Source organism: Lynx canadensis, chromosome E1 (assembly GCF_007474595.2).
Source record: "Lynx canadensis isolate LIC74 chromosome E1, mLynCan4.pri.v2, whole genome shotgun sequence".
In the NCBI taxonomy this organism is placed as follows: Eukaryota; Metazoa; Chordata; class Mammalia; order Carnivora; family Felidae; genus Lynx; species Lynx canadensis.
In genome coordinates this window covers 2,161,167-2,173,481 of record NC_044316.2, presented here as the reverse complement: position 1 = coordinate 2,173,481, position 12,315 = coordinate 2,161,167, and the positions used below count along the sequence as shown (strand labels likewise).

The 12,315-nt window shown below is 66.7% G+C and overlaps 1 protein-coding gene across 4 annotated transcripts; it reads left to right on the top strand.

Moving 5' to 3' along the window:
* The first annotated feature begins 199 nt into the window (after positions 1–199).
* NEURL4 (neuralized E3 ubiquitin protein ligase 4) lies at positions 200–12,157 on the top strand. Of its 4 annotated transcripts, none has more exons than XM_030296296.1 (29): positions 200–481; positions 1,409–1,853; positions 2,089–2,154; positions 2,306–2,604; positions 2,772–2,883; positions 2,968–3,056; positions 3,844–3,916; positions 4,032–4,296; positions 4,545–4,726; positions 5,048–5,133; positions 5,255–5,417; positions 5,513–5,711; positions 5,802–5,878; positions 5,990–6,068; positions 6,643–6,818; positions 6,906–7,037; positions 7,426–7,571; positions 7,669–7,893; positions 7,990–8,088; positions 8,172–8,333; positions 8,528–8,692; positions 9,251–9,409; positions 9,813–9,992; positions 10,099–10,186; positions 10,272–10,379; positions 10,468–10,612; positions 10,774–10,886; positions 10,975–11,140; positions 11,519–12,157. In XM_030296296.1, exons 1-29 carry the CDS (start codon positions 200–202, stop codon positions 11,721–11,723), a joined length of 4,686 nt encoding a protein of 1,561 aa, XP_030152156.1. In that variant the 3' UTR covers positions 11,724–12,157. The 4 variants fall into 4 exon arrangements, with proteins under 4 accessions (XP_030152156.1, XP_030152157.1, XP_030152158.1 ...); XM_030296297.1 differs by having other exon boundaries at positions 6,643–6,812; positions 11,519–11,723; XM_030296298.1 differs by lacking the exon at positions 2,089–2,154 and having other exon boundaries at positions 6,643–6,812; positions 11,519–11,723.
* The last annotated feature ends 158 nt before the right edge of the window (positions 12,158–12,315 follow it).

Here is a 12,315-nt window from a genome sequence, read left to right as displayed (position 1 = left end):
AAGCCCGCCCGACCCCGTCGTCCTTCTGTTCCCACCGCGGTGGTCATTAGTTCCCTAGCCCGGGATGCTTCGTTGCCCGGCAGTGCCGTAAAGCATACCTGGCCCCAGCCCCGAGCCCTATTCCCTCCGGGTGTGTGTGCACCGCGGTTGCCACGGTGCCGCCAAGCGCGGCTGTCGCGCGGCCCGGGTGTCAGCGGCGATGGCGGCGGGGTCGGGTGGGAGCGGGGGCTCTGGGGGAGGCCCCGGGCCGGGGCCGGGTGGGGGTGGGGGCCCCGGCGGGAGCGGCCCAGGGCCGGGGTCCGGCGGGGGTCTGGGCAGCGGCGGGGAGCTGCACCCGCGCACCGGGCGCTTGGTGAGCCTGTCGGCCTGTGGGCGTACAGCGCGGCGGCAGCAGCCGGGCCAGGAGTTTAACCACGGGCTGGTGTTGAGCCGGGAGCCTTTGCGCGACGGCCGCGTCTTCACCGTCCGCATCGACCGCAAGGTGCGGAGCTGGGTCCGCGGAACCGAGATGTGGAGGGTGGTGGGAGGGGGAGAGCGAGAGGCGGGATGGGGGACAACCGGGGCAGCCCCATCGCCGGGCACCGAGAGGGAACCGACGGACCTTATGGGCACCCGGTGACGGGCAGGAGGGGAGCGGGAAGTAGAAACATTGAGTCTGGAGGGGAAACGGGTAAGGAGAGCTTGATTTCCTCCGGACCCAGGAGCAGGGAAGGGACACGGGCTTCAGCCACTAGAATGGCTGGGGAACAGGTCTCCTGGAATGGCTTGTGGCAGGCGGAGGACGGAGCGATGTCAGGGACCTGACAGGAGGAGAGAGAACCAGGCGAAGTACAACCATCGGAGGATAAAGTCAGGCCGGAACGATGGGTGGGGAGGGACACTCAGGGAGAGGGAGGTGTGCCTCTTGTGTGTCGTTTGGTGACGAGGCCGGGGGCACAGAGGTGGAATTTGGGAAGTGAGTGAATCTGAGTGGAGCCAGGGCCTAGGAGAGAAATGGGCCAGGGGAGGAGGAGAGCGGTGTACAAGAGCAGGGAGAACGGACTCGGAGAGCTGTGCATCTGGGTGGCTGAGAAGTCACAGACACCGGGCACTTAGAGGAGGCAGGGGGCTGCAGCCAGGGCATTTAGCCCAGACGGTGGGGACAGGCATGGCGTCAGAGACACCGAGCCGCCAGAGTAGGGAGCAGAGTTGCTAGGGGACAGCGGTGCCCACGGTCCCTGAGACAGAGTCCAGGAAGTTGCTTGTAGGACCGCACCTCTGGGTTAGTGTCCCGCGTCTCAAGAGAGAAGAGCCAGCTGGCTGAGACGTGGCAAGAGGGGGGACACGGTGGTCTGTGAAGTGTGGTTTCCTAGTGGTGGGAGACCCGTGGGGGCCCTTCCTGAGTCCCTGTCCACCACTCTCATCGCAGGTCAACTCCTGGAGTGGCTCCATTGAGATTGGGGTGACGGCACTGGACCCCAGTGTGCTGGACTTCCCAAGCAGCGCCACGGGGCTGAAGGGGGGCTCATGGGTGGTGTCGGGCTGCTCAGTGCTGAGGGATGGACGTTCTGTGCTGGAGGAGTATGGTCAGGACCTGGACCAGCTCGGTGAAGGGGACCGTGTGGGCGTGGAGCGCACAGTTGCCGGGGAGCTGCGGCTCTGGGTGAACGGGCGGGACTGCGGGGTGGCCGCCACGGGCCTCCCCGCGCGTGTCTGGGCCGTTGTGGACCTTTACGGCAAGTGCACGCAGATCACCGTGCTACCCCCTGAGCCAGGTTTCAGCCCCCCTGCTCCCATCCCTACACCCCCCCTCGAGCCCTCCGCGCCCCCTGAAGATTCTGCCTTGCCTGAACAGGGGACCCCGGGGGACGAAGGTGAGAATACAGCTCGGGCAGCGGTGGAGGGGCGGGGCAGGGGGACCGGCTGAAGGAGTGGGTGACGTGTAGTGACACGTGAGGCTGGGTGTGGGCAGGGCCGCTCCGACCCCTTTCCCCCCCACCCGAGTCTGTTGAAGGGGAAAGCAGGGGCTAGAGGAGGGGGTCTCCTGGCTGTGGGCCCCTGCAGCAGGGGCCGAACCCTCATTCCCCTCCCATCCCGCCTGGTCCCCAGCCTTCATGGTGTCCCCAGCGCAGGCCCGGCCGGAGACGTTTCCTAACAGCCTTGAGTCGCATAATGGTGAGGGCTTCCGGGAGGCTCTGGGAAGGGCAGTGGGAAGTGAGGTGGCCCAGGCGAGGGGAGGGACCTCAGGAGAGGGCCAGGGGGCGAGTGGCGAGCCAGAGGGGGTACGGCCTCATTCCAGCTTCCGTCCCCCGCCCCGCCGCTGCAGACTTTGCCAGCATGGAGCTCTCGGAGGTGGTGGGCAACGCCATCCTGTCTGCCTACAACGGGGGGCTCCTAAATGTGAACCTGAGCTCCCCCCCGGCCGGGGAAGGACCGGGGCCCAGCGGCGCTGCCACCTCGCCTGTCCTCACTTCCAACGACGCCCTGCTCTTTCACGAGAAGTGCGGAACCCTCATCAAACTCAGCAACAATAACAAGACGGCCGAGCGCCGCCGGCCCCTGGATGAGTTCAACAACGGCGTGGTCATGACCAACCGTCCGCTCCGGGACAACGAGATGTTTGAGGTGTGCGAGATCCCGGGCTCTGGTTGGCACGTCACTCTCCGGGGGCTCGAGACAGGGCTTGACCCTTGACGTTAGAAGGGTGGGGCCCAAGGAAGAGCCGGGGACTGAGGGGCCCTGTTCTGTGCTCACGTTCCCCGTCTCTCCCTTCTGTCGTCACCCCTCCCAAGATCCGCATCGACAAGCTTGTGGATAAGTGGTCTGGCTCTATTGAGATCGGTGTCACCACCCACAACCCCAACAGCCTGGAGTACCCAGCCACCATGACCAACCTGCAGTCAGGTACCAGCCCCGGGCAGGGCGGGGGGCACCTTCCTAAGGCGGAGGAAGCCCGTGTCCTGAGCGGGGTGTCCGCTTCCCCCCCAGGCACCATCATGATGAGTGGCTGTGGGATCCTGACCAACGGCAAGGGCACCCGCCGGGAGTACTGTGAGTTCAGTCTGGATGAGCTACAGGTGAGGGTGGGCGTGGAGCCTGGGCCCCTCTGTGGGGCAGCCCCGTTTCCCTGTGCCCCTGCCTGTGCACCACGGTCTCCCCTGTGACCCAGAGCAAGGCCTGTTAGCTTTTTTTGAAGTCTTTTTTTTTTTTTTTTTTAATGCTTATTTACTTTAAACGTTAGAGAGAGGCAGAGCGTGAGTGGGTAAGGGGCAGAGAGAGGGAGACACAGAACCCGAGGCAGGCTCCAGGCTCTGAGCTGTCAGCACAGAGCCCGATGTGGGGCTCGAACTCACGAACCGTGAGATCATGACCTGAGCCGAAGTCGGACGCTTAACCGACCGAGCCACCCAGGCGCCCCAAGGCCTGTTAGCTTTTGCCTAGAGGTTCCTTCTGAGAAGGCAGGGCTGCCCAGTAGTTAGGCACTCGGGTTTCCAAGTCAGAGTTTTACTTTTTCTTAATCGTTTGGCCATTTGTGGTGGTGACCAGAGGCAACAAACTCGTTCTCTTTGGTAGTTTGGTGGGTTTTTTTTTTCTTCCCTTCTAACGTTTAAAACGAGCCCGTTAGTATTTTCTAGACTCCTTTGGGAGGTAGATGGGGTGATGTTTATGAGATGGCTTAACGCAGCGCTGGCCTCGGAGTGAGCGTTCGGGGCGGCTCTGGAACTCCGGCACCTTGGGAGCAGTTCCCCTGCGGCCTGGGCTGGCGGGCAGGCTTTAGGACCGCGTTGTTCCAGGGTCCCCAGGACAAGTCTGGAGCCCGACCGGGGATAGATTCCAGACTTTCGTCTTTTCTGCTTTGACCAGGAGGGCGACCACATCGGTCTCACGAGGAAGTCCAACTCTGCCCTGCATTTCTTCATTAACGGCATCGATCAGGGTAGGGGCCGCGCGGCCAGGGCGCTCGGTGCAGGGGTCTGGTCCTCACGCTCCTGCCTCTCTTTGAGGCTGGTGTCCCCGTGTCTGACCCCTTCCTTTGCCTTCCACCCCCACAGGCGTGGCCACCCCGCTGACGCCCCCGGTGGTGTATGGAGTGGTGGACTTGTACGGGATGGCGGTGAAGGTGACCATCGTCCATAATAACAACCACAGCGACCGTCTGCGCCGGAACAACGCCATCCTGCGGGCCCTGTCTCCCGAGGGCGCCCTCCGCCGCGCCGCCCCCGCCGCTCAGGCCGAGCCCGAGCGCCTGCTCTTCCACCCGAACTGCGGGCAGAAGGCGGCTATCACCCACGAGGGACGCACCGCCTTGAGGCCCCAGTATGGCCCAGGGGGTGGGGAGAAGCCCGCAGAAGGGGCTCTAACGGGCTTGCGGGAGGGGCGCGGACGCGGGGGGCGGCGGGATTCTGAGCGGGGCCGTCGTGACAGAGAAGGGGGGAGCCTCCGGGACAGCGAAGGTCAGCAGGTGGATTGGGGGCAGCAGGAGTCAGGCAGGCACCGACCGGGCCGGGGTGCGGCGTGCTCAGAGCGCGCGCTCGTGCCTGAGGCCCCACGTGCTGTGCCCTCAGTGCCACCGATGACTTCAATCACGGCGTAGTGCTGAGCAGCAGAGCCCTGCGGGACGGAGAGGTGTTCCAGGTGCGCATCGACAAGATGGTGGACAAGTGGGCTGGCTCCATCGAGATCGGTGTCACCACCCACAACCCTGCCTACCTCCAGTTGCCCTCCACCATGACCAACCTGCGCTCGGGTGAGCCCCCCAGCGGGGCGGGGCCGGGACAGGGTCCTCGGGAGGAAGCCACCCCCCGGAGCCCGGATGCTCGTGCTCTGGCCCTTTTTTCGCTTGTCACGCTCGTGACGACGCATCCGGTGGCTGAGGCCTGCCTGTCACGTGGACGGGGCTCGTGGCTGGCTTGGGACGTGCAGGGTTTTCTTGTTCAGCTCTGGGAAGAGAGCCGACCGTCGGAAAAGGCAGGCCGGGCCAGCGGCTTCGGGGGGTGGACGCGGGCATCGCTGCACGACAGGAGCCCTGATCCCCGCTCACGTCCTCTGTCCCCCCTCGTCCCTCTAGGGACCTGGATGATGACCGGGAACGGGGTGATGCACAACGGGACGACCATCCTGGACGAGTACGGGCACAACCTGGACCGCCTCAAGGTGGGAGAGCGTGCGTCCGGCCGGGGCCCGGCGGCGGGAGGCGGGCAAGGCGGGGCTGCCGTAGGACCAGCCCAGGCGGGAGCTCTGCCTGACTCCTCACTCCAGCCCCCCTTCTTCCAAGGCAGGGGACACGGTGGGCGTGGTGCGGCGGGAGGACGGGACCCTGCACTTCTTTGTCAACGGGATGACTCAGGGCCCCGCGGCCTGGAACGTGCCCCCGGGTGTCTACGCAGTCGTGGACCTCTACGGCCAGGCGGCCCAGGCCACCATTGTGGACGACGTGGGTGAGGGCCGGAATGGGCAGGGGCAGGGGGTCGGGGTGGCCTTGGGGGGCCTCCGAGACCCCTGTGAGCCTAATGGGTGATGACCACTCATGCAGAGGTGCCCCCAGTCCCCGAGCCACTCCCCGAAGGGAACAACCAGGTGTCCCCGAGCTCCCCGTCATCGGGGGCCGGGGGCTCCGACCTGCGTTTCCACCAGCTACACGGCAGTAACGCAGTGATCACCAACGGGGGCCGCACCGCGCTCCGCCATAACTGCCGCAGCGAGTTCAACGACGCCATCGTCATCTCCAATCGGTCAGTGCCTGGGCCTTCGTGCCCCCAGCTTCCCGCTGCCCAGCCTCGGCCACCGAGCAGGGCCTGTCTGATTGCCGCTGTCCCTGGCAGGGCCCTGCGGGATGGGGAGCTATTTGAAATCGTCATTCAGAAGATGGTGGACCGCTGGTCAGGCTCCATCGAGGCCGGTGAGGGCACCCGAGTGTGTGCGCGCGCGCGCACGCGCACCGGGGGCGGGGGTGGTGGCTGCTGGCCGCCCACTGCTGGGGGCTTGGCTCTGACCTACCCCTGCCTCCTAGGAGTGACCGCTATTCGGCCAGAGGACCTTGAATTCCCCAACACCATGACGGATATCGACTATGACACGTGGATGCTGAGGTCAGATTGCCTGCTTTGCGGGCCGTGCGGCCGGCTAGGATGAGGGAAGTGAGGTTTGGGGCCCGCGGTGGCCCTGGACAGTGACAGACCGGAGGGCTTCTGGGCAGCCTTCCCACATCGCCCCGCACCCTGCAGCGACTCAGCCCCCTCTCCTCTCGGGGAAGCTCCTGCTTTTCTCTGTCCCGGAGGCATAGGAAACGGGATTGGGTCCCAGACCCCAGATCGAGATCCCAATCCAAGGCGCTGGAAGGTTCTTTTTTTAAAAAAAAATTTTTTTTTAACGTTTACTTATTTTTGAGACAGAGAGAGACAGAGCATGAATGGGGGAGGGGCAGAGAGAGAGGGAGACACAGAATCGGAAGCAGGCTCCAGGCTCTGAGCCATCAGCCCGGAGCCTGGCGTGGGGCTCGAACTCACGAGCTGCGAGATCGTGACCTGAGCCGAAGTCGGACGCTCAACCGACTGAGCCACCCAGGCGCCCCATCGCTGGAAGGTTCTGATGAGCAGACACCGAGCAGGGGCCTGTGTGGGAAAGAGCCGGGAGACTCACCGGCCCCTTCTGTCGCCCCTCCAGTGGCACGGCCATCATGCAAGATGGAAACACGATGCGCAACAACTACGGGTGCGACCTCGATGCGCTGGGCACAGGCGCGCGCATCGGCATGATGCGAACGGCCAAGGGCGACCTGCACTACTTTATCAACGGCCAGGACCAAGGCGCCGCCTGCTCAGGCTTGCCTCCGGGTAAAGGTGACTGCGCTGTGGCTTTCGGCCTGCCCGCCTCGTGCCGGTGCCCCGCGGGCTCTCGGACTTCTGACCGCTTCCTTTGCCACCCAGAAGTGTACGCGGTCGTGGATCTCTACGGCCAGTGTGTCCAAGTCTCCATCACCAACGCCACCGGCCCCATGGACAACAGCCTGGCGACCAGCAACACGGCCACCGAGAAGTCCTTCCCCCTGCACTCCCCAGGTGCGGCCGGCGGGGCGGGCTCTGCTTCCTCACCGTGGGCCTGAGGGGGCCGCTTCCAGCTCAGGGAGCTGGGTCAGGACAGGCTCGCCCCTGAAGGGAGGGATGAGCCCAGGGTAGGTGGCGGCCAAGAAGAGGGGAGGAGGTCACGGCTGGCTGGAACGACCGAGGCGCTTCTCGGCCACCAGGAGGCCGGGAGCCGGGCACGCCCGCTTTGGGAACGGGTCTGTCGTGGGGAAAGAGGTGCCGGAGGCTCTCCGATGGCAAACAGAGCACTGATGGCAAACGGGGCCTTTCCGGCAACTTCCCGCTTCCCCCGAGAGCTCTGCTCCGTGTCCTTTCTGAAGCCTGCTGTCCCACTGTCCCCTCCCGCTGCGCCTGTTCCCCACAGTGGCTGGCGTGGCTCACCGCTTTCACAGCACGTGTGGCAAGAACGTCACTCTGGAGGAGGACGGCACGAGGGCGGTACGTGCGGCCGGCTACGCTCACGGCCTGGTCTTCAGCACCAAGGAGCTCAAGACGGAGGAGGTGTTCGAGGTGGGCGGCGGGCCCCTCTCAGCGAGGCGGGCTGCCCTCCCCCCCGCTGTCCCCCTGTCCCTGGCTAGCACCGGCCGCCGCCTTCTGTCTCCCTCAGGTCAAAGTGGACGAGCTGGACGAGAAGTGGGCGGGCTCCCTGCGCCTGGGACTGACCACGCTGGTGCCCGGGGACATGGGGCCCGGCACGGGCGGGGGCCCGGCGCTGCCGCCCTCCCTGCCGGAGCTCCGGACAAAGACCACCTGGATGGTGTCCAGCTGCGAAGTGAGGCGCGACGGCCAGCTCCAGAGGATGAACTACGGCCGGAACCTGGAGAGGCTGGGGGTGAGGCAGCCGGCTCCGGGGTCGGGGTGGAGGTGGAGCGGGGGCGGCGGGGGGGAGGGAGGCCAGGCATTCGAGCCCGTCTCACCTTGGCGCCAGGTGGGCAGCCGCGTGGGCATCCGCCGGGGGGCGGACGACACGATGCACATCCTGGTGGACGGAGAGGACATGGGGCCTGCGGCCACCGGCGTCGCCAAGGTAGACCCAGGGAACCTTGGGCTTGGGGAGCGGGCTTGAGGCCCTCCGCGGACCCCTGACTCCTGTGTCGTGTGTGCCCACAGAACGTGTGGGCCGTGCTGGACCTCTACGGGCCCGTACGGAGCGTGTCTGTGGTCAGCTCCACGAGGCTGGAGGAGTCGGAAGGCACCCAGCCTCCCTCCCCCAGCTCGGACACCGGCAGCGAGGGCGAGGAAGATGATGACGGGGAGGAGCACAGCCCGAGGGTAAGAGGCCACGCGGGGCAGGCGGGGCCCGTGAACGGGCGGCTGGGGTCGGAGGTCCACGGGACACCAGGCTGTCCTGGGGCTCTCTGACCCAACCCCGGGTGGCCAGTCGCCTGTGCGCGAGCCCCGTGCAAACGCCCGCGGGGGGTGGCTCGTACTGGCAACCCAGCAGCTCGGTCTCTCCTCCACACCAGGGCCAGAATCAAGTGGCCATTATGCCCACAGCCCTCGAGTTCCTGGAGAACCACGGGAAGAACATCCTCTTGTCCAACGGGAACCGCACCGCCACGCGGGTGGCCAGCTACAACCAGGGCATCGTTGTCATCAACCAGCCCCTGGTGCCCCAGCAGCTGGTCCAGGTGGGCCTCACCTTCGCCGCCGCTCCTCTGGCTCGGGGTGACCCAGGGCCAGCCCTCCTGGAGGAACCCCTTTCCAGCTGAGGACGAGGTGGAAGGCAAGCGCCTCGGATGAGCTTCCCGGGCTTGGGCTCGTGCCCGCGGTGGGGTTCGTAGGTCGCTTATCAGGAAGCCTTACTTGCCGACCGGTGGGGGCGGCGGCGGCGGGCAGGGGCCGGGGGAGGCCAAGAGAGACGCCGGCCCTACGCGTGGGTGCGTGGACGGCTTTGCCGAGGAGGAGGCCTTTCTGCTGCTTGGCACAAACGGAGAGGTTTAGTTAGGAAGCCGGGGCATGGCGACCCTTACTGTCCCGACGGCGCTGAGGCTCACGTGGGGAAGGAAACAAGCGGTTTGTAGTTTGCGGTCCCTCCGGGCGAGGGAAGGGCAGGATCCCAGGCCGCTGTGGGAGGTCCTGCCGCGCCCCCCCCCCCCCCACCCGGCAGGGGTGAGGAGCCTGGTTCTGCCGGGGGGCGGCCTCTTCCCAGCAGGCCGTGACTGGGGAGTAGTTGCCCTTTTCCCCAGGTGCGGATAGACTTCCTGAACCGGCAGTGGACGTCCTCCCTGGTCCTGGGCGTCATCACCTGCCCGCCCGAGAGGCTCAACTTCCCCGCTTCTGCCTGTGCCCTCAAGCGGGCAGCCTGGCTGCTGCGGGGCCGCGGCATCTTCCACAACGGTCTCAAGGTGAGTAGGGGGCAGAGAGAAGAGGGAGGGCTGGGGCCTTGAGTCGGGAGGGTCTGGCCAAAAGGGTCCCCGGCTCCGGCAGTAGGACTGCGGGCGTAAAGGGGCCCCATAGTGGGGTAGACCCCGTGGTGGGTGAGCGAGAGTGTGGGGGGCCTTGTCCGGACGCTCAGGCTGTCACGTTGTCCTGGGTTCCTGCCACTGAGCATGTTGGGGGGGGGGGGGGAGGGGGGGGGGTGGGGGGGAGGTGGACTCCAGATGTTTGAGGAGGGGGGTGGAGCCCGGGCAGCAGGCCGGCGTGAAGGCCAAGCCTGGAGCCTGGCAACCGGAAGCAGAGTGAAGGGCGAGCCTGGCTGTTGCCTGTGGGCGTCTGATCTCTGGGAAGACAGTAGGTCTTTCCTCCTAGATCTGTGAGAAGTTTGGGCCAAACCTGGACACGTGTCCTGAAGGCACCGTCCTGGGACTGCGGCTGGACAGCTCTGGGGGGCTGCACCTCCACGTCAATGGGCTGGACCAGGGGGTGGCCGTACCGGACGTGCCCCAGCCCTGCCACGCGGTGGTGGACCTCTACGGCCAGTGCGAGCAGGTCGGCTGTAACGGAGGAAGGGTGGAGGGGGCGACCGGTGAGGGCACGGGCAGGCCCCGGGGGCTGGGGCACGCCCAGGCTGATTTCCCGCCCCCCTCCCCTGCAGGTGACCATCGTGAGTCCTGAACCAGGGGCTGCCAGTGGCAAGAGTGCGGGAACCCAAGGGGACATGGAGAAGGCGGACATGGTAGATGGTGAGCCAGCCCGCAGAGCCCCGCCCCGCCCACCGTGCCGTGCCGCCCCGGCTCCTGTGACCTGTGCCCCCTCCTGCCCGCGCAGGTATGAAGGAGAGCGTGTGCTGGGGGCCGCTGCCTGCCGCCAGCCCTCTCAAGAGCTGCGAGTATCACGCCCTGTGCTCCCGCTTCCAAGAACTGCTGTTGCTTCCCGGTGAGTCCCCGGTCCCCCGGGACCCGCCTCGTTCCCCGGGGCAGTGCTGGGCACCTCGGCACCCAGCCTGCCCCTCGCTTTCCCGCAGAGGATTACTTTATGCCTCCGCCCAAGCGAAGCCTGTGCTACTGTGAGTCTTGCCGGAAGCTTCGAGGGGACGAGGCCCACAGGCGCCGGGGAGAGCCCCCTCGGGAGTATGCCCTGCCCTTCGGCTGGTGCAGGTTCAACCTCAGGTGTGCGCAGGGCAGGGTCACGCGGCTCCCTTACCGTTCTTTTCCCCTAGAGGAAGGAGGTTCCCCAGGGGGTGCATGGAAGACGTGGCAGGACTTCCTGTAGAGGGGACAGTGTTGGGGAGCCAGCGACCTTTGTCCGGTCTGCCCTGTCTACATCCTAGGGTGAATCCCCGTCTGGAAGCTGGGACGCTAACCAAGAAGTGGCACATGGCATATCACGGGAGCCACGTGGCAGCCGTGCGGAGGGTGCTGGACCGAGGGGAGCTGGGAGCAGGTACCGGGGCGGCAGGGGCAGGGCGGGGCGGGGCAGGGCGGGTGGGCCCGGCCCCTGAAGGGCGGCCCTGACGCAGCTCTCGTCCTAGGCGCTGCCTCTATCCTGAGCTGCCGGCCGCTGAAGGGCGAGCCCGGGGTGGGGTTTGAGGAGCCCGGCGAGAACTGCGCCCCTCCCCGGGAGGAGCAGCCCCCTCCGGTGCTGCTCTCCCCGTCCCTGCAGTACGCTGGGGCCGAGACCCTGGCATCCAAAGTGCAGTGAGTACCCGGGGGACACGCCCGGGGTCTCCACGTTTTGCCTTCCCTTCTCTCACCTGTGCCGCTTGGGTCTTCTCTCGCTCTAGAACATTGTTATATAAGAGGCATTTTCTATTTTTAAAGGTGACAAAAAGGGGGGTGCAGTGGGTCAGAAGTGCAGGTGGAGCGGGCGCGGGGAGCAGGGTGGGCAGCGGCCTGCACTCGGAAGCGGCGAGCCGGCTGAGCAGTCGTTGGGGAAGGCGGTAGGGAGGGGAGTGGGGGCAGGGCAAGGCCCCTGCAAGGTGGGGGTGCCCCCGCAGGGCCTGTGTGGCCGTGCAGTTAGCAAGGGGAGGAGAGGGACCAGAGGCCTCACGGCCGGATTTCTTCTTCCCTCGACAGATTCCGGGACCCCAAATCCCAGCGGACGCACCAGGCCCAGGTGGCGTTCCAGGTGTGCGTGCGCCCCGGCTCCTACACCCCCGGGCCCCCCTCGGCCGCCCTCAGAGAACCTCCGGACCCTCACTTCAGCCCAGCCGAACTCGAGTGGGTGACCAAGGAGAAGGGGGCCACGCTCCTCTATGCCCTGCTGGTGCGGGTGGAATGAGGGGCCGCCTGGCGATGACAAGCACAGCGGGGCCCTGGGCCCGGGACTCCGAGTGACGACCGACGACGATCGCCCCGGCACGCGCGCGCGGGGCCCGGACAGGCAGGGGGCCCTGGAGCTCGAGTCCTGCCTCCCGCGCCCGCGGCAGCAGAGCCATCCCCGACCGCGCGGCGGGCGAGCGGGAGCCGGGCCCGGCAGCCCCCCTTTCATGCACTGACTTGGGGAGCACGACTCCCCGGACTCCCTCCCCCGTACCACTTAATTTATTTCCGTTTTCGTTCCTGTTACTGTGAATCCCGAGCAGCCCGGATCCCCCTCCGGGCCGCCGCTTCCCGGGCCGCCGGGCGGTGGGAGGGCGCTCGCGGGGAAGGCGGGCCTCTGTACAGTTGTTACGGACGCGGGTTTCCAAGCAGCCAATAAACGCCGTCCCGGAGCGCGCGCCTCGGCCTGTTTCTCGCGCGCGCGCACCGCCCCCGCGAGCCCCGGCCCGCCCCGCCGGGGGCGCGGGCCGCGGCGACGGGGTTTGACCGCCGCCGGCACCCGTCGCGGCCGCTTCCGCCCTTCCCTGCGCCCGACCCGCGAGGCCGGCGGC